This window comes from Schistocerca americana, chromosome 8, assembly GCF_021461395.2.
Source record: "Schistocerca americana isolate TAMUIC-IGC-003095 chromosome 8, iqSchAmer2.1, whole genome shotgun sequence".
NCBI lineage: Eukaryota > Metazoa > Arthropoda > Insecta > Orthoptera > Acrididae > Schistocerca > Schistocerca americana.
Genome location: NC_060126.1, coordinates 472,564,291 through 472,589,093, shown reverse-complemented (window position 1 = coordinate 472,589,093; position 24,803 = coordinate 472,564,291). Strand labels below are relative to the sequence as shown.

The 24,803-nt window shown below is 44.2% G+C and overlaps 1 protein-coding gene across 1 annotated transcript in view; it reads right to left on the bottom strand.

Moving 5' to 3' along the window:
- Window positions 1–24,165, bottom strand: part of LOC124545505 (retinol-binding protein pinta-like) — a 91,066-nt gene extending 66,901 nt beyond the window's left edge. The window contains exon 1 of the mRNA XM_047124448.1: window positions 24,021–24,165. Coding sequence (XP_046980404.1) covers window positions 24,021–24,165 — 145 coding nt within the window. The remainder of the gene's footprint in view (window positions 1–24,020) is intronic.
- Window positions 24,166–24,803: the final 638 nt, after the last annotated feature.

Genomic DNA, 24,803 nt, shown 5'->3' with positions numbered 1-24,803 from the left:
CTTACAGTCCTGACCTGGCTCCATGTGGCTATCATCTCTTTGGGAAACTGAAACACTCTCTTCGTGGAACAAGGCTTGAAGATGATGACTCCCTTGTGCACGCTGCCAAACAGTGGCTCCAACAGGTTGGTCCAGAATTTTACCGTGCGGGTTTACAGGCGCTGGTTCCAAGATGGCGTAAGACAGTTGAGAGGGATAGAAATTATGTGGAGAAATGAAAATATTGTTCCTAAAGTATGTATCTACACACTGTAAAACTTTCAAACATGTAGAATAAAAGATGGATTTAAAAAAAAAATAGTGTGCATTGCTTTTGGAGTGACGCTCGGACAAGTCAACCACAGAAACAACCAAAAATTACTGCTGTGATCTTATCGGTTAATAAAGCATCTGTTACAACAAGAAGTGATCACTGGTTTTCCAAAACATTTTGTCCTTTTGCATATAACATCACAATTCAAGAAATGGAAATTTTTTTGACTTCCGTCACTTCGTTTATGGTTCAACCCTTTTGGGCACCTGTAACGCCACAGTAGCTACTCTGTTGAATATGGAAACTCGTGCATATTGAAACTTAATTCTCGAACCATCGCATATCCATAAACTGCTCAACTGGTGGATACACACTTATATGAAATTAATAGTACTAGTGGGGATGGAGTACACATAATTGTATCAATCTTTGCCTACATTAACTACTGTTACTCAATATGAGATCAACTTCTCGTTGGAAATTTGTTTGTGAAGATACGGAACCTGTTGTCTTTCTGTTCTGAAGGGAAGCAGAGAACCATATTAGGAGCTGCGTCACTGCTTGATCAAGTGCCACGTGTTGACCTATCACGCTCGTGCAGAAAGAGAACCTGTCTCTGCAGGAGATAAACAGGTGCAGTTCTGAGAACTTCCTGATAACCAGTCTTTTCAGAGTGAACATGTACTATCTACTGGCGAGGGAGACCTGGTCAGGGTCATCCAAAGCCTACCGATAGAGACAATGTTTGCTGTAATACATTGTATACTCAATTAAGTGGCATTCATTTGAGAAACCAGGAAGACCTCAGAACGTGGAGTACATTGTTATCACACTATGCTATATCTATTTTGGTTTAATGAAGGGTAACACACGAATACCTGTCAATTTTTAAAGGCTAACAGAACAGAGGTGACATAAATCATAGGGTAGTGATATGGACGTATATAGATGGAGGTAGTATCACGTACGCAAGGTGAAAAAAGGACAGTTGAAAGGTCGCTGTTGGATTCATTTCATGTTAATTTCTTAAATCTGTTGTCATTTACGGCATAAATTCCTCTTCTAAATTTACTGTGGTGTTTCTGACTATCTGGGCGGAGACTGAGCAGTGAAACGTGTTACTTTTACACATAAACAAGAATGATCTGTCACACTACTACACTTTAAAACACAGTTTATATGTAATTCATGTCACACAGTCTCATACGGAACCTACATCCGTTTTCTTTTATGTACTGTATATGATAAAATACTGTCATCCCCCTTCCCTTCTGTGTGAGAGGATGAGTGAGCAAATGTATTTGTAGTTGCATGCTGGATGGTAGCAGACAAGCCTGTCTGTTAGAGAACAGTAGGACCAACGTCGGAACAGGTAGCTACGCTTTCTAAAAGCAGAGAGGTTTCTAAGCTTAGTATGGTCCTGTCTGTCCCTTGTCATGTTGGTACAGGAAGCTGCCCCTCTGGCCACTTCCGTTTGTATTTGGGAAGCACGCTCGGTAGGAGCGCAGGTCAGTCTGTCCGTGGCGAGCGTCTGAAGTGGTAAGATCTCCGGCTAAGCGCGTGTCTGCTAAGTCCGCAGGACAATGGATTTCTTAAGTTCAGCCTAACTGAAAATTTAATCACCTTTATTTCAGGTTTAGCTCTAAAATATCTAATGTTATCTTAAATTGCAACGCAGTGTAATTCGCGTGTGAAGTTCAGAATATCTTCCGGTAGTTGCTTTGTCACTACTTTGTGAGTAAAGTGGAACCACGTGTTGATCAGTAACTCTAACTAAGATCATCAATATTAATTGCGAATGCTTGTGTGATTATAACGTCTCGTCTTGACAATATTTTTCAATATAGCAACCTTTCTTTATGTTCAACCCACGTGGGGTGTACTTTGCGAGACCAGTACCACGTGCTTATATAACTGTTTGACCCATCAGGTTAATAGTAAGACGATAGTAACCAGTTCAAGGTTTTTCTTTAGTAAATTGCATCTCGATGTAATTTATTTTAATTATCAAAATTATTGTGGAGTTACACTCTTTGTGTAAACCAAGTTGACCACGTGAAGCATGTGGTGAAAGCATCAACGTAGCCCTCAGCTATTCTTTTCGGGAAGATTTCACAGAGAGTTAGTATGAATTTAGTATACCAGTGTGTGGTAATTGCATGACGGACAGGATTGCGCTACGAACGTAACTTCTTTGGGTGAAAATTGAATCGGTTGGTTGTGGTTAATTTCCTCTTGCATATGTTTCAATGTTCTTTGTGTGTTATTTTATGAATGCAGTGTTGTATGTAGTCTCCCAATCTTGGCTCCCTATTTGATGTGTTCCGTAAGATTACAAACTCACATTTTCACAGTCCTAAATAAGGCACCAGTTTAGTTACGACTCACGTTTAATATGCTGAAATTTCAATGATCAATGTTAAAATAAATTTCCAAATAGAAACTGATTTATTTCGTTTTATTTAAATTCTCTTTTATATATATATATATATATATATATATATATATATCACCGGTTGTCGTATGACTATTAAAAGATTATAATTAATGTTAGTCTGGTTGGGAATTCGGTAAGCTAGACTGGATGCCTGGTGAAACAGTTGCTCAGTAATGCAAGGTTAACTTCCCCAGACAGCTCACAGCTATAACCTGCTTTTATTGTCTATCAGTACCGCTTTCATAGCAAATTAAAGTAGCAACGTTACACAGTGCATTGGCGGACCTGACATTTGTGCTCAGGTGACTCGTGTGAAAAGGTTTCCGACGTGATTATGGCCACTTGATGGGAATTACCAGACTTTGAATGCGGAATGTTAATTGACTAGAAGCGTAGGACGTTTCATTTCGGAAATTGTAATGGAATGCAACATTCTGAGATCCAAAACGTCAAGAGTCTGCTAAGAATATCACGTTTCGGGTGTTACCTCTCACCACGAGGAATGCTGTGCCCGACGGCCTTCACGTAACGATCGAGAGCAGCGGCGTTTGCGTTGCGTTATCAACGCCAACAGACAAGCAACACGGCGTGAAATAACCGCGCCGCGCGGGATTAGCCGAGAGGTCTGGGACGCTGCAGTCATGAAATGAAAGTGGGACGTACGACGAACATATCCGTTAGAACCGTGCGGCGAAATTTTGCTTTAATGGCCTATGGTAGCAGCCGACCGACACGAGTGCCTTTGCTAACAGCACGCCATCGGCTACATCGCCTCTCCCGGACTCTTTGCTCTTATCGGTTGGGCGCTAGACGAGTGGAAAACCGTGTCCTGGTCAGATGAATACGTATTTCAGTTGGTAAGAGTAGATGGTAGGGTTAGAGAGTGACGCAGAGCCCACGAATCCGTGAACTCAAGTAGACAACAAGGCTCTGGTGGTGGCTCCACAGTGGTGTGGGCTGTGTTAACATACAATGGACTGGGTCCTTTGCTCCAAGTGAACCGATCATTGACTGGAAATGGTTATGTTCGGCTACTTGGAGACTATTTGCAGCCATTAATGTGCTTCATGTTACCAAATAACGATGTAACGTCATTGGGCCACAAATGTTTGCGACTGGGTTAAAGAACATTGTGGACAATTAGAGCGAATGATTTGACCACCCAGATCCGCCGACTTGAGTCCAATCGAACAGTTACGGGACATAATCGAGCAGTTCGTGCAGAACACCCTGAGCAAACAACACTAGCAATTATGCACGGCTACAGAAGTAGCATGGCTCAATATTTCTGGAGGGTATTTCCAGCGACTTCTGGAGTTCACGCCCTGTCGAGGTGCTGCACTACTCCGAGCAAAAGGAGGTCCGACATGATATGAAGAGGTAACCCATGACTTCTGCCACCTCAGTGAATTGGAGATGGATTATGTATTCTAAATCGGAAGATAGTGCTGAAAACAGTTTGGAGCTAACATTTCACGAAACTTACTGCTATATTACTACACTACTGGCCATTAAAATTGCTATACCAAGAAGAAATGCAGATGATAAATGGGTATTCATTGAACAAATATATTATACTAGAACTGACATGACATTACATTTTCACGCAATTTGGGTGCATAGATCCTGAGAAATCTGTACCCACAACAACCACCTCTGGCCGTAATAACGGCCTTGATACGCCTGGGCATTGAGTCAAACAGAGCTTGGATGACGTGTACAGGTACAGCTGGCCATGCAGCTTCAACACGATACCACAGTTCATCAAGAATAGGGACCGGCGTATTGTGACGAGCCAGTTGCTCGGCCACCATTGACCAGACGTTTTCCATTGGTGAGAGATCTGGAGAATGTGCTGGCCAGGGCAGCAGTCGAACATTTTCTGTAACCAGAAAGGCCCGTACAGGACCTGCAACATGCGGCGGTGCATTATCCTGCTGAAATGTAGGGTTTCGCAGGGATCGAATGAAGGGTAGAGCCACGGGTCGTAACTCATCTGAAATGTAACGTCCACTGTTCAAAGTGCCGTCAGTGCGAACAAGAGGTGACCGAGACGTGTAACCAATGGCACCTCGTACCATCACGCCGGGTTATACGCCAGTATGGCGACGACGAATACACACTTCCAATGTGCGTAGGGGCATGAAAGGGAAGCAGTGGTTGGGAAAGGAGTGAGACAGGGTTGTAGCCTCTCCCCAATGTTATTCAATCTGTATATTGAGCAAGCAGTAAAGGAAACAAAAGAAAAATTCGGAGTAGGTATTAAAATTCATGGAGAAGAAGTAAAAACTTTGAGGTTTGCCGATGACATTGTAATTCTGTCACAGACAGCAAAGGACTTGGAAGAGCAGTTGAACGGAATGGACAGTGTCTTGAAAGGAGGATATAAGATGAACATCAACAAAAGCAAAACGTGGATAATGGAATGTAGTCAAATTAAATCGGGTGATGCTGAGGGGATTAGATTAGGAAATGAGACACTTAAAGTAGTAAAGGAGTTTTGCTATTTAGGGAGTAAAATAACTGATGATGGTCGAAGTAGAGAGGATATAAAATGTAGACTGGCAATGGCAAGGAAATCGTTTCTGAAGAAGAGAAATTTGTTAACATCGAGTATAGATTTAAGTGTCAGGAAGTCGTTTCTGAAAGTATTTGTATGGAGTGTAGCCATGTATGGAAGTGAAACATGGACGATAACCAGTTTGGACAAGAAGAGAATAGAAGCTTTCGAAATGTGGTGCTACAGAAGAATGCTGAAGATAAGGTGGGTAGATCACGTAACTAATGAGGAGGTATTGAATAGGATTGGGGAGAAGAGAAGTTTGTGGCACAACTTGACTAGAAGAAGGGATCGGTTGGTGGGACATGTTTTGAGGCATCAAGGGATCACAAATTTAGCACTGGAGGGCGGCGTGGAGGGTAAAAATCGTAGAGGGAAACCAAGAGATCAATACACTAAGCAGATTCAGATGGATGTAGGTTGCAGTAAGTACTGGGAGATGAAGAAGCTTGCACAGGATAGAGTAGCATGGAGAGCTGCATCAAAGCAGTCTCAAGACTGAAGACCGCAACAACAACAACATGTGCGTTCAACGCGATGTCGCCAAACACGGATGCGACCATCATGATGCTGTAAACAGAACCTGGATTCATCCGAAAAAATGATGTTTTGCCATTCGTGCACCCAGGTTCGTCGTTGAGTACACCATCGCAGGCGCTCCTGTCTGTGATGCACCGTCAAGGGTAACCGCTGCTGCAAACGTCGTCGAACTGTTCGTGCAAATGGCTGTTGTCTTGCAAACGTTCCCATCTCTTGACTCAGGGATCGAGACGTGGCTGCACGATCCGTTACAGCCATGCGGATAAGATACCTGTCATCTCGATTGCTAGTAATACGAGGCCGTTGGGATCCAGCACGGCGTTCAGTATTACCCTCCTGAACCCACCGATTCCATATTCTGCTAACAGTCATTGGATGTCGACCAAAGCGAGCAGCAATGTCACGATAGGATAAACCGCAATCGAGATAGGATACAATCCGACCTTTAGCAAAGTCGGAAACATGATGGTACGCATTTCTCCACCTTACACGAGGCATCATAACAACGTTTCATCAGGCAACGCCGGTTAACTGCTGTTTGTGTATGAGGAAGCACGTTGTAGGTGTCGCCACCGGCGCCAACCTTGTGTGAATACTCTGAAATGCTAATCATTTGCATATCACAGCATCGTCTTCCTGTCGGCTAAATTTCGCGTCTGTAGCACGTCATCTTCGTGATGTAGCAATTTTAATGGCCAGTAGAGTAGTTTCTCTGTACTGGTAGGCACAGGTTCAAGTATGCATTACGCCGACGGCAACACGTTAAAGGTTCAATGCTCCATTCAGCGCCATCGTCAACACAGCATTGTGCCATCTCAGTATTTTACAAAACCGGATGCTGCTTATCTCTTAGATAGGACTAATTATTACTCGTCTTTTGCAGGTGGCAAGTAATAGTTAATCTTATCTTTAAGATAAACTTCAGCGACCTGCCAGCTGAGGAATATAGGCTTCAAATAATTACAATGTGGTCATAATTTTACACGTGTGGGACAGAAATTGTTTTTGTCAAGTCCGCCTGTTTATCTGAGTGGTGACATGCAGCGGGTCCCGGTTCGATTCCCGGCCGGGTTGGAGATTTTCTCCGCTCGTGGACGGTGCTGTATTGTCCTCATCATCATTTCATCCTCATCACCGGCACGCAAGTCGCCCAGTGTGGCGTCGAATGAAATAAGACTTGCACTCGGCGGCCGAACTTCCTCAGACGAGGCCTCCCGGCCAACAATACCGCATGCTCATTTCCGTCATTTTGTTTTTGTGAAACCCTTCTGATACCACTCCTAGGAGGCCTAACAGATACAGCACGTTTCGCTGCAGACGATTTTGGGGATTGAAAAACACACCCTCTTGCAGCCTTAATAATCGCAGGCGTATCAACTCTTATAGGTCGATCAGCGAGCGAGGTGGCGCAGTGATTAGCATACTGGACTCGTATTCGGGAGGACGGCGGTTAAAACCCGCGTCCGGTCATTCTGATTTAGGTTTTCCGTGATTTCCCTAAATTGCTTCAGGCAAACGCAGGGATGGTTCCTTTGAAAGAACGCGGTCGATTTCCTTCCCCTTCCTTTCCTAATCCGATGGGACCGATGACCTCGCTGTTTTGTCACCTCCCCCCAACTCAACCAACCAACCAACAGGTCGTCAGGTGATTTTCTTTCCAACCCTCAACCTGCTTTTCGGAAATTTCTTGCAACTTGAAACATACTCTCTCGATCAAGCTCGTTGTTATTTGATCTCTCAGGTTTTTCAGCGTGATTGATGTGCTTACGGTTTTCCACTGAACAGTTGTTTCTCCCTCATGCACAATATTTCGACTACCGACCCATACATTTTCAGGTGCTACGAGTATTGCTGTTATTTGTATTCACTGCCCCGAATCCAGCAAGAGTATGAACTACTGTTCGTCTCGCGCCACTATTTATAGCCGAATCCGATTCCACAGGTGACGCCCTTTTAACGTTTGCAGGTGGATGTGTTGAGCGGCGAGAGCTTAATGAACACAGTGCTGGATCTCAAGCCCTGTCGTTAATGTTTTTGGCGTAGTTATTTCGATTGAACCCTTCATGAAATAAAATACGACGAGACCAGTGTCGTGGGACTAACCCCAAGTTTCTAGAACAGCATAATCGAGAACTCTTGTAGGTGACTATCTACGACTGCTGAGCATTTCTAAAATAGGATAACTGCGCCATCAGCTGTAAAATTGTGTACTTATTCTCCATAGGTTTCAGTTATAAGAATCATCTTCAGAGAAGAGATCGGACACATATTTTCGTCAAGTACGACATACTAAACGTAGAACATACGTTACTGTCACAAGAGTCTATCTTAACATAATCCAAATGATCGTGGTTTAGCACTGTTACAATAATGTATTCTTGGTAAGTTCTTCACACTTAATAACGAGTTGTTAGCAATCTTTTATTTGTTAGCTATTGTTGTTACTTATGACCTGCGCCGAAGACGATATCGCAGTCCGTGTTTCGCAGTTATTTTTATTAGTAAAATCCATGGAAACTAAAACGCTCGCAATATAAGGGAGTAAGGGGTACTTAATGCCTACCTTTTGAAAATACTGTAACCTGGTCATGTACTTTACATTTTAAAACTGTGAAATGTATTTAGTGATTCCTTATGGAAGGTTCTGTAATTGTGCACAATTTCTCAGAAAAAGGTAAAAAATTCAAGTCTTATTAGTAAACGTTGACTTTTCAGAACAAATGTTATACTCATATTTTCAAATTATGGATCCTTCTTACACACCTTTATATCTTTAAAGGTACGTGAATAAAACCCACAATTAACTAGGACGAAATTGAGGACCAACCTAGTATCTGTCTCTAAAAGAGTGGGAAACTGCCCAGAAAGCACATTCAAGCACGGAAAAGCAGCGACGAAGCTGGTCAGTCCACCGTGCGGATTCGACGCGTGTCTGATTCACCTTCTTGTTCCTTGATGGAATTCATAAGAAGTAAACTAAAACGGTACAGGGTGAGTCAGCTACCCCTACTGATTTCGTTTTATACAACCCGCAACGAAACTCCTGGCCTTCGAATAACCAGAAGCGAGATTTTTATATTCTCTCCCTCGACATGTGCAGAGTAATAGTCCTACAGGAAAAAATGAAGAGAACTTTTTGTAGAGAACTTAATATATTTATATTTTGTGCGGGGATGTATTTTCGCTGGAGACTAGGGCTTCCGTGTTATTCGAGAAAAACATAAAAAAATGTTCTTTAAACGCACCGCCACCCCTTATTCATCCCTCATTGGTCAGGGTGTACAGCATATTCTTTGTGGCAATCCCATCTACGACTGTACAAAAATTTCCGATTACATGTACTACTTATTCTTGATATTCGACCTTTGATTGAGCTAATACGTCACTAGCATTGTCGGATATTTTTTTAACATTATTAAGGGTTTTGAAAGAAAAACGATTTTTGTAAACGTTACTCTAAAACTAATTACGTTGGCAGTTCGAACCATACTTAACCCTTACAAGCACAGTAGTTCAATAGTTAGAAAGCCTGACGAATACAACGATGTAATTGTTTACTTTATGCCGTTAGAATTCACAAAATTTTTACGTAAAATTTTCACAAACACCAATATTACAACTTGTAAGTGCGCAACTAAGCCAGTGGCGTAACAAGACCAGTCAACGTATACCAAAAGCTGGTCGAATGTGGGAAATACACTCCTGGAAATTGAAATAAGAACACCGTGAATTCATTGTCCCAGGAAGGGGAAACTTTATTGACACATTCCTGGGGTCAGATACATCACATGATCACACTGACAGAACCACAGGCACATAGATACAGGCAACAGAGCATGCACAATGTCGGCACTAGTACAGTGTATATCCACCTTTCGCAGCAATGCAGGCTGCTATTCTCCCATGGAGACGATCGTAGAGATGCTGGATGTAGTCCTGTGGAACGGCTTGCCATGCCATTTCCACCTGGCGCCTCAGTTGGACCAGCGTTCGTGCTGGACGTGCAGACCGCGTGAGACGACGCATCATCCAGTCCCAAACATGCTCAATGGGGGACAGATCCGGAGATCTTGCTGGCCAGGGTAGTTGACTTACACCTTCTAGAGCACGTTAGGTGGCACGGGATACATGCGGACGTGCATTGTCCTGTTGGAACAGCAAGTTCCCTTGCCGGTCTAGGAATGGTAGAACGATGGGTTCAATGACGGTTTGGATGTATCGTGCACTATTCAGTGTCCCCTCGACGATCACCAGTGGTGTACGGCCAGTGTAAGAGATCGCTCCCCACACCATGATGCCGGGTGTTGGCCCTGTGTGCCTCGGTCGTATGCAGTCCTGATTGTGGCGCTCACCTGCACGGCGCCAAACACGCATACGACCATCATTGGCACCAAGGCAGAAGCGACTCTCATCGCTGAAGACGACACGTCTCCATTCGTCCCTCCATTCACGCCTGTCGCGACACCACTGGAGGCGGGCTGCACGATGTTGGGGCGTGAGCGGAAGACGGCCTAACGGTGTGCGGGACCGTAGCCCAGCTTCATCGAGACGGTTGCGAATGGTCCTCGCCGATACCCCAGGAGCAACAGTGTCCCTAATTTGCTGGGAAGTGGCAGTGCGGTCCCCTACGGCAATGCGTAAGATCCTACGGTCTTGGCGTGCATCCGTGCGTCGCTGCGGTCCGGTCCCAGGTCGACGGGCACGTGCACCTTCCGCCGACCACTGGCGACAACGTCGATGTACTGTGGAGACCTCACGCCCCACGTGTTGAGCAATTCGGCGGTACGTCCACCCGGCCTCCCGCATGCCCACTATACGCCCTCGCTCAAAGTCCGTCAACTGCACATACGGTTCACGTCCACGCTGTCGCGGGATGCTACCAGTGTTAAAGACTGCGATGGAGCTCCGTATGCCACGGCAAACTGGCTGACACTGACGGCGGCGGTGCACAAATGCTGCGCAGCTAGCGCCATTCGACGGCCAACACCGCGGTTCCTGGTGTGTCCGCTGTGCCGTGCGTGTGATCATTGCTTGCACAGCCCTCTCGCAGTGTCCGGAGCAAGTATGGTGGGTCTGACACACCAGTGTCAATGTGTTCTTTTTTCCATTTCCAGGAGTGTAGTTCGTGCAGTCGCAAATTGTTGTATAGTGGCAGGAGAAAGTGACATGAATCGCATAACAAAAATTCTGATAGGTGGGAGTCGAGCGTGGGAGTGTGACAGTCACTTTTGTGCGTTGTTCTTGAATAACTTGGAAACTATATCCTCTAGCGAAAACATGTACCAGTAGAAAATTAAACTAATAGTGATGCTTCATCTTTATGTAAGTACAGATATATATTTCGACTAATGCAGCCTTGCCACTTACAATCGTCCCACTTGTATTTGTTTAGTCACCAGCAAGTAATTTTTTTTGTTTTTATACAGTGATCTCCAGCAATATAAACATGTACATTGAATGTATAAACACCTGAGGATGGGCGCAAGCCCGAAACCGGTCGTGTGACAAATAAATAACCTTTTATTGTGACTGGTAGCGGAAATTTTTCTACACCCTATAAGGGAACAATCACGGAGATCAACAGCATCCACTATGGATAAAATTCATATCATGAAAATTTAACTACATTTAAGTTCCTAACAAAATGTGCTGTTCATTTTTTCAGTAGGACTAATAGTTTGTGCGAAGCGAGCTAGAGAACATGAAAATCTCAAGCGTGGTTTATGAAGGCCAGATGTAACATTACAGGTCGCATAAAACAACATCGGTAGGGGCGGTTCAGTCACTCAGTATACATGCAACATTCTGTAGTTCCTCTACTTTTACTATTCTAAATAAATTTAAATGTGCAACAAACCGAAGATAATTTATAAAGGAGGCTATACATCTTAAGAAATAGGATAGAAGAACAAGGCTGGTAATATTTCCACATAATTAAAAATGGCTTTTCTGAGGAAAAAGCCGAAAAGGGAAAAATAGAGAGAAATAGGAAATATAGGAGCAGAATGTGAAAATACCCAACAATGGATTACGACACAGAAACAAATTTAAATAAACATATGGAACAATTTATAGACCTCTGAAATACAAAATTAGAAAGGAAAATAAACTGAATCTTTATAAAACAATGACGAAACTGGTTGCATTTTCAGGAAGTGAGAAGTGCGTACTATCGAAGAAGCGAAGAAGAAACATTAGGTCAGTTGAGATGAATTTCTCAAGGCAGAAAAAGGTTGCTCACTGATGGACAAAGTACTAAACAGAGATAAATGACAAGAGCTACCGATTTTAGATTTGGAAAGCAAAATTAAAAAACAAAGTTATTTGAGTAGCTATTTAGAAAGAATACAACAAGAACGTCTACCTAGAATTGTCGTGGAATACAAGCCTACTGCACGCCAAGTGTCGGACGTCCACGAGGAAGTTAGTTTCCGAAAAAGTCTGTGCAGCGCAGTACAATGCAGTTAACTGTAATTATCAAAAAGATAAGATTGCACACCATTCCACATCCCCCTGTGTAATTATCTGCGGTGGTTTGGGAATTGTGTGCTTCAGAAGGAAATATGTATAAAATATACGTGAGTAAACTATTCGGCACTTAAATTACATGCCATTTGTTGTTAGGAAATTAAAATATTGAAATAAACTTAGTCACTAACATGAAATGTGTAATCACTTCCACATTACTGTTTCAACAACTTTTAGGGTGTTCATTTCTTGGATAAGTAGTAACGACAAACGTAGACTTTCCATGTCTTCTGTAGTGCATCCGGCACGATTTCAAACAGGGCACTCAACACACGTGCAAAACAATTTTTTTTCTCCTTGCCTGCTCGTTAGGTTGTGTTTTCCCACTTCTGGTTCTCTTTTTCTTCTTTACTGGCTACTCAGTAAAGCACCCACGTACAGATTTCTCATTCTGGTTCTTCAACATAGTATACTGTTCCTTATCATTCCTTACTTTCTTCTTCGTTCCAGCTTCTTCCACTTTCTTTTTCATAGGGATACGCACCTGTTCGGTTTCAGTGCACCATGGCATCAATCTGCCATTGCATACTAAGATGATTAGACTCCTTATGTTAAGTCGTTATATTGGGAAAGGAAATCCATGTTATGATGCAATATGTGTTAATTTCATCCAAAGACAGGAATAAATCAGTAATTACTGTAAGAAAGCTTTTTCATATCGGGTTCACAGCCAAAAATTTATTAAGACAATTCTATTTTCCACCTTGTTTGTTATACAGTCATGTTATTTAGATATCACGATCACCTGATATTGGTGATATGCCATTTGAAGCGTTACTCCTATCGTGATAATTTTACTCTCTCTCTCTCTCTCTCTCTCTCTCTCTCTCTCTCTCTCTCTCTCTCTCTCTCTGTGTGTGTGTGTGTGTGTGTGTGTGTGTGTGTGTGTGTGTGTGTGTGTACACAGATGTGCGTTCTCATTTAAAATAGTTGACCCGAGCGAGAACAACGTTCCATACTTGGCAACGATTTAAAATAAAATTACCGCCGTTGTGGGATACATGCATAAACATTATGACTAATATCACACACAACACTGCTCTACACAAGTTGATACGATATCCACAGAGGGTAACGGTACGAAAGTACGACCGTAGCAGTAGTCTTAGAAAACGGCAGATAACGGATATCAGCTGAATGTGCTGTATAAAATACAGTGGATATATAAAAATCAAAAATGAAAAATGGAATTTTTTTAATAACTTTGTTTTCTGTCGTACTGACACAGAACACTTGCAGTGACACAGAGATCAGTAGGACAATAAGGGGGTTAATGCAGACGACGAAGGCGGATTTCAGAAAGTGAACAGTTGGCTGTAAAAGACGTCCAGAGCGTAGCTAAAGTCGTCGTAGGCGTACTGTAAGTTTTCTACCTCATTTTTGGTATTCAGTGAAAGTGATGTGAGCTCTCTTTTCATTAGATGTGACGTACTTCACATTCGTACACAGGGTATTATTCAAACAGAAGTCTTCAGTAGTGTCTTTTGTTCTCAGGAGCATTATCGTTCGCGGCTGGTCCCGGCGGAGGTTCGAGTCCTCCCTCGGGCATGGGTCTGTGCGTTTGTCCTTAGGATAATTCAGGTTACGTAGTGTGTAAGTTTAGGGACTGATGACCTTAACAGTTAAGATTTCACACACATTTGAACATTTTTTTGAGCATTATCGTTGCCAGTGGAGCATTCACACTGAGGTAAGTGCGGGTCGGGGGGTCGGGCGTTCGTCACTCTGCCGAGTGGTCTGGAAGTAATTAGCAAAACCACAGAGATGCTAAGGCAGAGGATTTTGGTTTTTGGAAATATGATTTTGTAAAAGACCTAGTTGAAAAGTGGTAAGATATTCGGAAAATGCTGTCGCTGTGCTGCATGCACGCATATAAATTATCGTGAGTTCGAGAAAGGCAAATTTTTAGTGTGAAAATTATTAGAGTGAACAACCACAACAAGAAACTGCTTCCATTACAGAGAAGCTTTCAGATACAAAGACCTCTTGCAATGAAAAAGGGAGAAATTAATGACCAGATCAATATAAATAATAAGTTCCTAATCACGTTAGCCACAAAAACAAAAACAAACGGACATCTGTAACATAACCAGAGTAAATAATCAATGAATCTTCCCCTCCTCCCTTCTTTCTCTTTCTCTGTCTCTCTCTCCCTATCTCTCTCTTCCTCTCTCAAAACACACACACACACACACACACACACACACACAAACACACAAAAGAAATGAAAAATATCATGTTTACTGAATCTTTCGTACGTTCTTTGTAGAACAACATTATAATAAATGAAAATCGCTAGTTAGATTTTGTTCTACAGTATTACTTTTATACAAAAGCGAACTAGTGCTTTTCACATATTATGAAAAATATCAAAACACACACAACACAAACAAAAGGTTAAAGATAAACACATAGCGACAGTTGACAACACTACACACTCTAAACACACAAATGTTGACCACAAAATGAAAAGTACAGGTGATGTGTTATAATAAATGTTAATCAATAAAGCTGGAGCATGGGGGCCGAATGAGCACATCTCCAGGATTACACATATGAACTAACAACACTGGAAATCGTAAGTAACACCAATTTAACATCACGATATTTGTGCTACAATAGTTGTTTCTAATCTGAAAAACAAGAGAAAAACATGGCAAAATATAACACTGTAACTACTACACAATACATTTATTTTATGTGCAAAGAAACATGTATTACATGCCACTGAAGATGCTTCGTAAATAAAAGAAGCGAAACGCATATGGCAGAAAACAAACTGCCTTTCTAATTGCGTAGGCTTCGGCATCCAGAGTCAGTCGACATAAAAGTCTTCTGGATGTGGTACCGCGTCATAATGTATAAAACTACTGCTGCTGGAGAAAAACCAACGTTTCGGCCACGGTTGCAGCGGCCTTCTTCTGGGTCTACTGGTGCGTTCTTGATCTTATATTTTGTTATAATTGTTCACTGCGCATGCCATTACGTCATAATTTTAATAAGATAGTTCTTTTCATTGGTCACTTAAGGAAGAAAGAGAGGGAACTTTATTTTAATAGGTTGTTGCGGTGGAGGGAGAACGCAACCTCTGTTGTCTATTGGCTCTTGTGTTATGTACCATGATTGGTGGCCACCGACGAATGAGAAGTTGGCTTCCGTTTACCGAATGCAGGACGTCGGCCGCGCGGCGGCAGTTACTCGCCGGTGGTGCTCGTGCCTCGTGTTGACAGTGCGGCCTGTTGGGCTCTGGTTGCCCGCAGTCAAGATGGGGCAAGCCTGAGTCCACCCTCCCTGTTCATGTTGTTAGGGTGTTTAAGTACACTCCTGGAAATTGAAATAAGAACACCGTGAATTCATTGTCCCAGGAAGGGGAAACTTTATTGACACATTCCTGGGGTCAGATACATCACTTGATCACACTGACAGAACCACAGGCACATAGACACAGGCAACAGAGCATGCACAATGTCGGCACTAGTACAGTGTATATCCACCTTTCGCAGCAATGCAGGCTGCTATTCTCCCATGGAGACGATCGTAGAGATGCTGGATGTAGTCCTGTGGAACGGCTTGCCATGCCATTTCCACCTGGCGCCTCAGTTGGACCAGCGTTCGTGCTGGACGTGCAGACCGCGTGAGACGACGCTTCATCCAGTCCCAAACATGCTCAATGGGGGACAGATCCGGAGATCTTGCTGGCCAGGGTAGTTGACGTACACCTTCTAGAGCACGTTGGGTGGCACGGGATACATGCGGACGTGCATTATCCTGTTGGAACAGCAAGTTCCCTTGCCGGTCTAGGAATGGTAGAACGATGGGTTCGATGACGGTTTGGATGTACCGTGCACTATTCAGTGTCCCCTCGACGATCACCAGTGGTGTACGGCCAGTGTAGGAGATCGCTCCCCACACCATGATGCCGGGTGTTGGCCCTGTGTGCCTCGGTCGTATGCAGTCCTGATTGTGGCGCTCACCTGCACGGCGCCAAACACGCATACGACCATCATTGGCACCAAGGCAGAAGCGACTCTCATCGCTGAAGACGACACGTCTCCATTCGTCCCTCCATTCACGCCTGTCGCGACACCACTGGAGGCGGGCTGCACGATGTTGGGGCGTGAGCGGAAGACGGCTTAACGGTGTGCGGGACCGTAGCCCAGCTTCATGGAGACGGTTGCGTATGGTCCTCGCCGATACCCCAGGAGCAACAGTGTCCCTAATTTGCTGGGAAGTGGCGGTGCGGTCCCCTACGGCACTGCGTAGGATCCTACGGTCTTTGCCTGCATCCGCGCGTCGCTGCGGTCCGGTCCCAGGTCGACGGGCACGTGCACCTTCCGCCGACCACTGGCGACAACATCGATGTACTGTGGAGACCTCACGCCCCACGTGTTGAGCAATTCGGCGGTACGTCCACCCGGCCTCCCGCATGCCCACTATACGCCCTCGCTCAAAGTCCGTCAACTGCACATACGGTTCACGTCCACGCTGTCACGGCATGCTACCAGTGTTAAAGACTGCGATGGAGCTCCATATGCCACGGTAAACTGGCTGACACTGACGGCATCGGTGCACAAATGCTGCGCAGCTAGCGCCATTCGACGGCCAACACCGCGGTTCCTGGTGTGTCCGCTGTGCCGTGCGTGTGATCATTGCTTGTACAGCCCTCTCGCAGTGTCCGGAGCAAGTATGGTGGGTCTGACACACCGGTGTCAATGTGTTCTTTTTTCCATTTCCAGGAGTGTATTTCGATGGCCTCTCTGATTTTGCGTTTCGTCATAACCTGCTGCTTGGTCAACACACAGGCTTCTCTAAATTTTATTTCTTTTCCGCAGTCTTGCTGATGTTCTGCCACTGCAGATTTGTTGTGTTTCCACAGACGAATATAGCGCTCTTGTTCCCGAATGCGCGTTGCTATTGGCCTGCCAGTCTCGCCGATGTATGCCTCTCCATATTCGCATTCCACCATGCACACGCCTGCAGTGTGTAGTGCATCCACCTTGTCCTTAGTGGAGCCTAGCACGTCCTGGATCCTGCGACCACTGTAGAAGACAGGTTGCACCGCAACGCGGCGAATCTGTTTGCCTATTCGATTAGTAACATTTTTCACGTAAGGTAAGCGCACTGTTGGCTGCAGTTTGTCTATTTCTTACTTATCTTTCTTGCTTGTGTTCGTCGATAAGGCTGTGTGGGTCGACTTTTGGCTGTAGCCATTGACTAGAAACGTTGTGCGTAGCCTTTTAAGTTCAGGTGTTGTGTTTTGAGCATCACTTAGGCGCTGAGCACGGATTGCCAAAGAACGGATGACCGAGTTCTTCAGCGCTGGGTGGTGATAGGATTGGGCGTTGAGATACCTGTCTGTATGTGTGGGCTTGGAATATACTCTGTGCTCCAGTGTGCCCTCCGTTGTCCTGTATACGTCGACGCCTAAAAATGGAATTGCACCATTCTTCTGTACTTCGAGCGTGAACTGTATCTTCCCGTGCATATTGTTCAAATATTCGTGAAACTTGTGTAGCTCCTCTTCCCCATCAGGCCATAAAGCGAACGTGTCATCCACGTATCTGTACAAGCAACGTGGGCGTAAAGGAGCTGAACCAAGGGCCGTTGCTTCAAAGGCTTCCATGAATATGTCAGCTGCCAGCGGAGATAGGGCTAGACCCCATTGCTACACGATCTGTCTACTTGCAGTATTTTCCTTGCCATTTGAAGTACGTTGAAGTCACGCACAACTCAACCAGGTTGCATATGTCTGGTGGACCATGCTCCTGAAAGATGCGGGTAGTTTCATCTACTGGTACGTTCGTAAATAGTGATTTCGCGTCAAAGCTGACCATGATGTCCTTAGGTAAAATTGTTTGTCCCTTTAGTCGTTCTATAAAGTGCGTCGAGTTCTTCACATAAGAATCCGTCTTGCCAACTAGACGTCTTAATTTGCACGCTAGATTCTTTGCCAAATTGTAAGTAGGCGAATTGATCCCATTCGCTATTGGCATCAAAGGATAACTTTCCTTATGTATCTTTGGAACACCGTTAATTCTAGGAGAGACTGGTACTCTGGGAGTAAGACCCCTGGCTGTGTCAGCGTAAATTCTCGAGTTCTTAATCGAGGCCTGCGTCTTTCCAATTATCTTCGCCGTAGGGTCCGCCTTTAGTTCTTTGTACATGGGATCATTTAATAATTCTTTCATCTTGTCTTCGTTCTCCACCGTGTCAAAGATGACAGTAGCACTGCCTTCCATTTAGCTGTATAGACGGAACACATCCCCATGAATTTTCAAGCGACTGAGGAACGACGGAAAAGGAAAGAAAATGTCTATGATTTTCCTTTATTGGTTCGGATTACTTAGTTCGATTGTCGAGACATGATTAAACAAGGTTATCAGTTCACATAGCTTACAGATTCACCACGCCTTTAATATCTCATTAACTGATTTCGTGGCAGAGTATTGTTTTTTTTTTAATAGGAAGTTATTTTCATAAAGATGGTTGTAACTGTTAAGGAATGACATTTACAATACAGTTTTGAATGCCATTTTCTTTTCAGTCATTTAGTAATTTGAATTTCTGCTACCTTCCCCTCACGAGAGTTTCCTTTCTTACTTGAGTATCGTCACATTGCATTTAGCGAAAAACAGTCGCTCAAAAGATAAAGCATGATGTGCATAGCATAGTCGCTTTTCCTTGAATTGCACTTGGCAAGATTTTTCTTTAGCTGTTTTTTTATGCTGTATTTTAATATCCACCACTTTCGAACAGTGCCATGTTTCTGATGCTGCAAGGTAAGTCGCCAAAGTTTATAAGGGCCAGTTTAAAATCAGTGAGGCACAGTAAAATTGTTTACAGTCGAGCTTGTCATTTCAAATTTAGCAGGTACAATTCAGCAAATTTTAGTTCATATATAATTCGCTTTGTCAGATAATGTTACTCTTCCAGTGCAGTGTTACGCATGAGTATGTGTGACATTTAGTCTTCGAGATTTTACTTAGTTTATGTACGCAAAACTGTAAGGCATTTTAACAAAAGCATTCTGAACATCTATTCTTTCAACACTCGATTTTTAATTTTATGCAGAATTCTTATCATTATTTTTGTTAAAAATTAATTGCAATAAGTTACACGGTTCCAGTTGGATCTGTCAACTCATTTCATTAGATAGCGTTTACGAAAGCACACCACTTTCACTTTTCTGATTCACTTTTCAAAGCAGACGTACACGAAAGTTTACTATTCTAAAACGAGTTTACATACGCGACAACATAAGACAAAACAAGTTACAGTGCACAAACATCCAGGAAGTGATCGAGAAACAAACACAGGCTAGGTCAGTTACCCTACTACCATTGAAGGCTACAGACGATTGCCAGACCTGTCGGACAAGTGTTGCACCGCTTTGTCTACGGACACCCTCGTGGTAGTGGACGCTCCACGTGGCATGCCCCGATGGCGGCGTCGCACTGCCCAGAGGAAACTGCGGCCGTGTAACGAGGCCGACATATCTCTGACATTACCCCGATATTGATATTTGGGCTGTGCGGTGAATCTGTTGCACACTAAAGAAAGCTTAAGTCTTAGTTCATATCATTTTCTGCGTATAAGGTACCACAACTGTAAATTTGTTGAAGGACGTTGTAATGGTTTCCACATCGTCTGTTACTTCATTACTGTTAGTATGCTAACATACACGGAAAAGCCAAACAAGCTGGTACACTTGCCTAATATCATGTAGAGCCCCCGCGAGCACGCAGAAGTGCTTCAACACGACGTAGCATGGACTCGACTAATGTCTGAAGTAGTGCTGGAGGGAACTGACACCCTGAATCCTGCAGGGCTGACCATAAATCCGTAAGAGTACGAGGGGGTGGAGATCTCTTCTGAACAGCACGTTGAAACGTATCCCAGACATGCTCAATAATGTTCATGTCTGGGGAGTTTGGTGGACAGCGGAATTCAGCTGGAGCCACTCTGTAGCAATTCTGGCCGTGTGGGGTGTCGCATTATCCTGCTGGAATTTCCCAAGTCCGTCCGTTTGCACAATAAACATGAGTGGATGCACGTGATCAGACAGGATGCTTACGTACGTGTCATCTGACAGAGTCGTATCTAGACGTATCAGGGATCCCATATCACTCGAACCACACACGCCCCATACCATTATAGAGCTTCCACCAGTTTGGACAGTCCCCTGCTGACATGTAGGTTCCATAGATTCATGAGGTTGTCTCCATACCCGTACACGTCCATCCGCTCAATACAATTTTAAACGAGAGTCGTCCGGCCAGGTCACATGTTTCCAACCATCAATAGTCCCATGTCGGTGTTGAAGGGCCCAGGTTAGGCATAAAAGGCATTATGCGTTGTGTCGTGCAGTTATCAAGGGTACACACGTGGGTCCTCAGCTCCGAAATCCCATATCGATGATGTTTCGTTGAATGGCTCGCACGCTGATGGCCCAGGGTTGAAATCTGTAGCAATTTGCGGAAGTGTTGCACGATTCTCTTCAGTCGTCGTCGGTCCCGTTCTTGCAGGATCTTTTTCCGGCCGCTGCGATGTGGGAGATTTGAAGTTTTGCCGGATTCCTGATATTCACGGCACACTCGTAAAATAGTCGTACGGGAAAATCCCCACTTCGTCCCTACCTGAGAGATGCTGTGACCCATTGCCTGTGCGCCGACTATAACACCACGTTCAGAATCACTTAAATCTTGATAACCTGCCATTGTAGCAGCAGTAACCGATCTGACAACTGCGCCAGACACGTGTTGTCTCATATAGGCGTTGCCAACCGCAGCGCCGTATTCTGCCTCTTTACATATCTGTCTATTTGAATATGCATGCCTATACCAGTTTCTTTGGCGTTTCAGTGTATTAACGTACAACTGAATTTCGCTCGACAAAAAATTTAGTTCCAGATTTGGCCACCATGTACAAATTTGGCGCTGTACATTGTTTGTATGACGGTATTTCAACCACGCTGTCATTTGACAAGCCATAACGTGAGTGAACAGTATGGGTATCGAGAGGAGAGATCGAGCATCTCTAATGGAACCGTTGTGGGTGAACAGCAGCAGTTACGGTGCTGCACTGAGAGAGTATCGCCGACTCAAAAGTCTGAGGATGGGCCCAATGTCATCCAATGGTTTAAAGAAGATAATCATGAAATTCGAAAACATGGGTGAGCCTGGTGTGTCACCTGGAAGAGGAAGGCGTCCTATCTCGATGGGAGTTACTGACGAGGTTGCTGTTGCTGTAACTGACCATGCAGCACGTGCCCCTGGTAGCGCTAGTGCTCCTGCAGTGTCACGAGAATTGTCCATCCCACAGTAACAGTATGGGGAGTTTTGCAGTCTATTTTACAGTGCAATTCAGATGGTGCAGCAACTGAAACTTCATAATACGCAGCAACGTTCTGAATTTGCTGTTTGGTTCCTGACACGGATCGAAGTTGATGAGTTGTGGCCGGTCAATATTCCATGGAGTGATGAGGTGCATTTTACGCTACAGGGCGTACTGATTACACAGACCTGCCGAATCTAGGGTACTGTTAAACCGAGTGCACAAAGACCCTTTACTCTCGCCGTATCTGCTTTTTACATCTGCATCGATACTCTGCAAATTACATTTAATTGCCTGGCAGAGGGTTCAGCCAACCACCTTCACAATAATTCTCAATTATTCTAATCTCGTAGAGCGGGCGGAAAAAACGAACACCTATATCTTTCGGTGTGAGTATGTGACTGTATGGTCTGTATTGAGAAGCACGTTTATGCTCGATCCGTTCTTCTTTGAAGGCCTGTCAGATGTACCGTGAGACGTCTGCACGAAGTAATGGCCGCTATCGACAGGGGATCTCAAGTTGATTCCGTATTTCTAGATTTCCGGAAAGTTTTTGACACCGTTCCTCACAAGCGACTTCTAATCAAGCTGCGGGCCTATGGGGTATCGTCTCAGTTGTGCGACTGGATTCGTGATTTCCTGTCAGGAAGGTCGCAGTTCGTAGTAATAGACGGCAAATCATCGAGTAAAACTGAAGTGATATCAGGTGTTCTCCAGGGAAGCGTCCTGGGACCTCTGCTGCTCCTGATCTATATAAATGACCTGGGTGACGCTCTGAGCAGTTCTCTTAGGTTGTTCGCAGATGATGCTGTAATTTACCGTCTAGTAAGGTCATCCGAAGGCCAGTATCAGTTGCAAAGCGATTTAGAAAAGATTGCTGTATGGTGTGGCAGGTGGTAGTTGACGCTAGATAACGAAAAGTGTGAGGTGATCAATATGAGTTCCAAAAGAAATCCGTTGGAATTCGATTACTCGATAAATAGTACAATTCTCAAGGCTGTCAATTCAGCTAAGTACCTGGGTGTTAAAAATTACGAACAACTTCAGTTGGAAAGACCACATAGATAATATTTGGGGAAGACGAGCCAAAGGTTGCGTTTCATTGGCAGGACACTTAGAAGATGCAACAAGTCCACTAAAGAGACAGCTTACACTACACTCGTTCGTCCTCTGTTAGAATATTGCTGCGCGGTGTGGGATCCTTATCAGGTGGGATTGACGGAGGACATCGAAAGGGTAAAAAAAAGGGCAGCTCGTTTTGTATTATCACGGTATAGGGGAGAGAGTGTGGCAGATATGATACGCGAGTTGGGATGGAAGTCATTAAAGCAAAGACGTTTTTCTACATCTACATCTATACTCCGCAAGGCACCCAACGGTGTGTGGCGGAGGGCACTTTACGTGCCACTGTCATTACATCCCTTTTCTGTTCCAGTCGCGTATGGTTCGCGGGAAGAACGACTGTCTGAAAGCCTCCGTGCGCGCTCGAATCTCTCTAATCTTACATTTGTGATCTCCTCTGGAGGTATAAGTAGGGGGAATCAATATATTCGATACCTCATCCAGAAACGCACTCACTCGAAACCTGGCGAGCAAGCTACACCGCGATTCAGAGCGCCTCTCTTGCAGAGTCTGCCACTTGAGTTTGCTAAACATCTCCGTAACACTATCACGGTTACCAAATAACCCGGTGACGAAACGCGCCGCTCTTCTTTGGATCTTCTCTATCTCTTCCGTCAACCCGATCTGGTACGGATCCCAAAGACTATCTATTTACGAAATTTCAGTCACCAACTTTCTCTCCCGAATTCGAAAATATTTTGTTGACCCCAACCCACATAGGTAGGAATGATCATCAAGATAAAATAAGATAAATCAGAGCTCGAACAGAAAGGTTTAGGTGCTCGTTTTTCCTGCGCGCTGTTCGAGAGTGGAATGGTAGAGAGATAGTATGATTGTGGTTCGATGAATCCTCTGCCAAGCACTTAAATGTGAATTGCAGAGTAATCATGTAGATGTAGATGTAGATGCACGTTATGGAGAAAACAACAAGTGATTTCTTCTTTCGAAGTGCGCAGTTCTGTGGAAAGCGCTGTTTTCTTGCAAGATTGGGCGACACATCATGTCGTTCGCCCAGTGAAAGGTCTGCTTAATGCAACGTTCCACGCAGATGGTACCTTTAGAGGTTTTCCAGATACATGGCCTGCAATAATACCTGATCTACATCCATGTGACTTTTGGCTCTGGGGATATCTAAGAGAACGCGTTTACCAGGGACACGCTCGGTCTGTGCCTAATCTGAAGGCCAGTACGCAGGAACACGTGTATGGGGAATGCAGCTTGGCAACTGGCTTGAGGAGTGAGCTTACCTGTGCGCGCCTTGAGGTGGGGCTGCTTCTTCATCCAGTCCCTGATGTGCTGGATGTCCTTGGCCCTCCTCTTCGGTTCCTCGCCCAGTTCCTTCTTAGCGACGACCTCCAGTTGGGGGCTGAGTGGCCGGATACCGGAACTCATCTGGCAACAAAAAAAAATGGTTCAGGCATATTTTCCTACTGATTTGAAGTTAGTGCCGCAAAATATTTTACTTTTGTACTTCTGTTTGTGACTATATGTGTGAGCGGACACTAAGGAGGAACTTCTCGCTCGTATTTAACATGCGTGTGCTCAAGTACAGGACAGAATGAATGAAGCTCACATCAGCAACACAGTAGCTCCTTTAAAAGAGCTGCAGAATGCATTGCAGTTGACGGTGGACTTTTTGAACATCTTTTCTGAGGAAATGTGCATAATGTAACAAAATACTAGATCACAATGTTTCATTTTCTATGCGTTTCCCCAGAAAATGTTAAGAACAGGACATATGTTCACATGACGTCTTAATTCAAAATCACTAATACTACTACCCTTCAAAGGATGTGCTTATCCTCCTATGTCTCTAAATGTTCAGCTAACACAGAAATAAACAAACTCGCGACATAACCCAGCAATACCGAAAGCAAGTTTGTGGGTGAAGGGTAAAACAGGAATTACTGTTGTCAACAGCACGCTCCGCGATTGAATGGAAGAAGTTTGTTGTTGAACAAGACACAAAGAAGATACCTTTGAGATCTGCACCATTGTGCAGATATTTTCAGTGCAATGTAGTAAGGAAA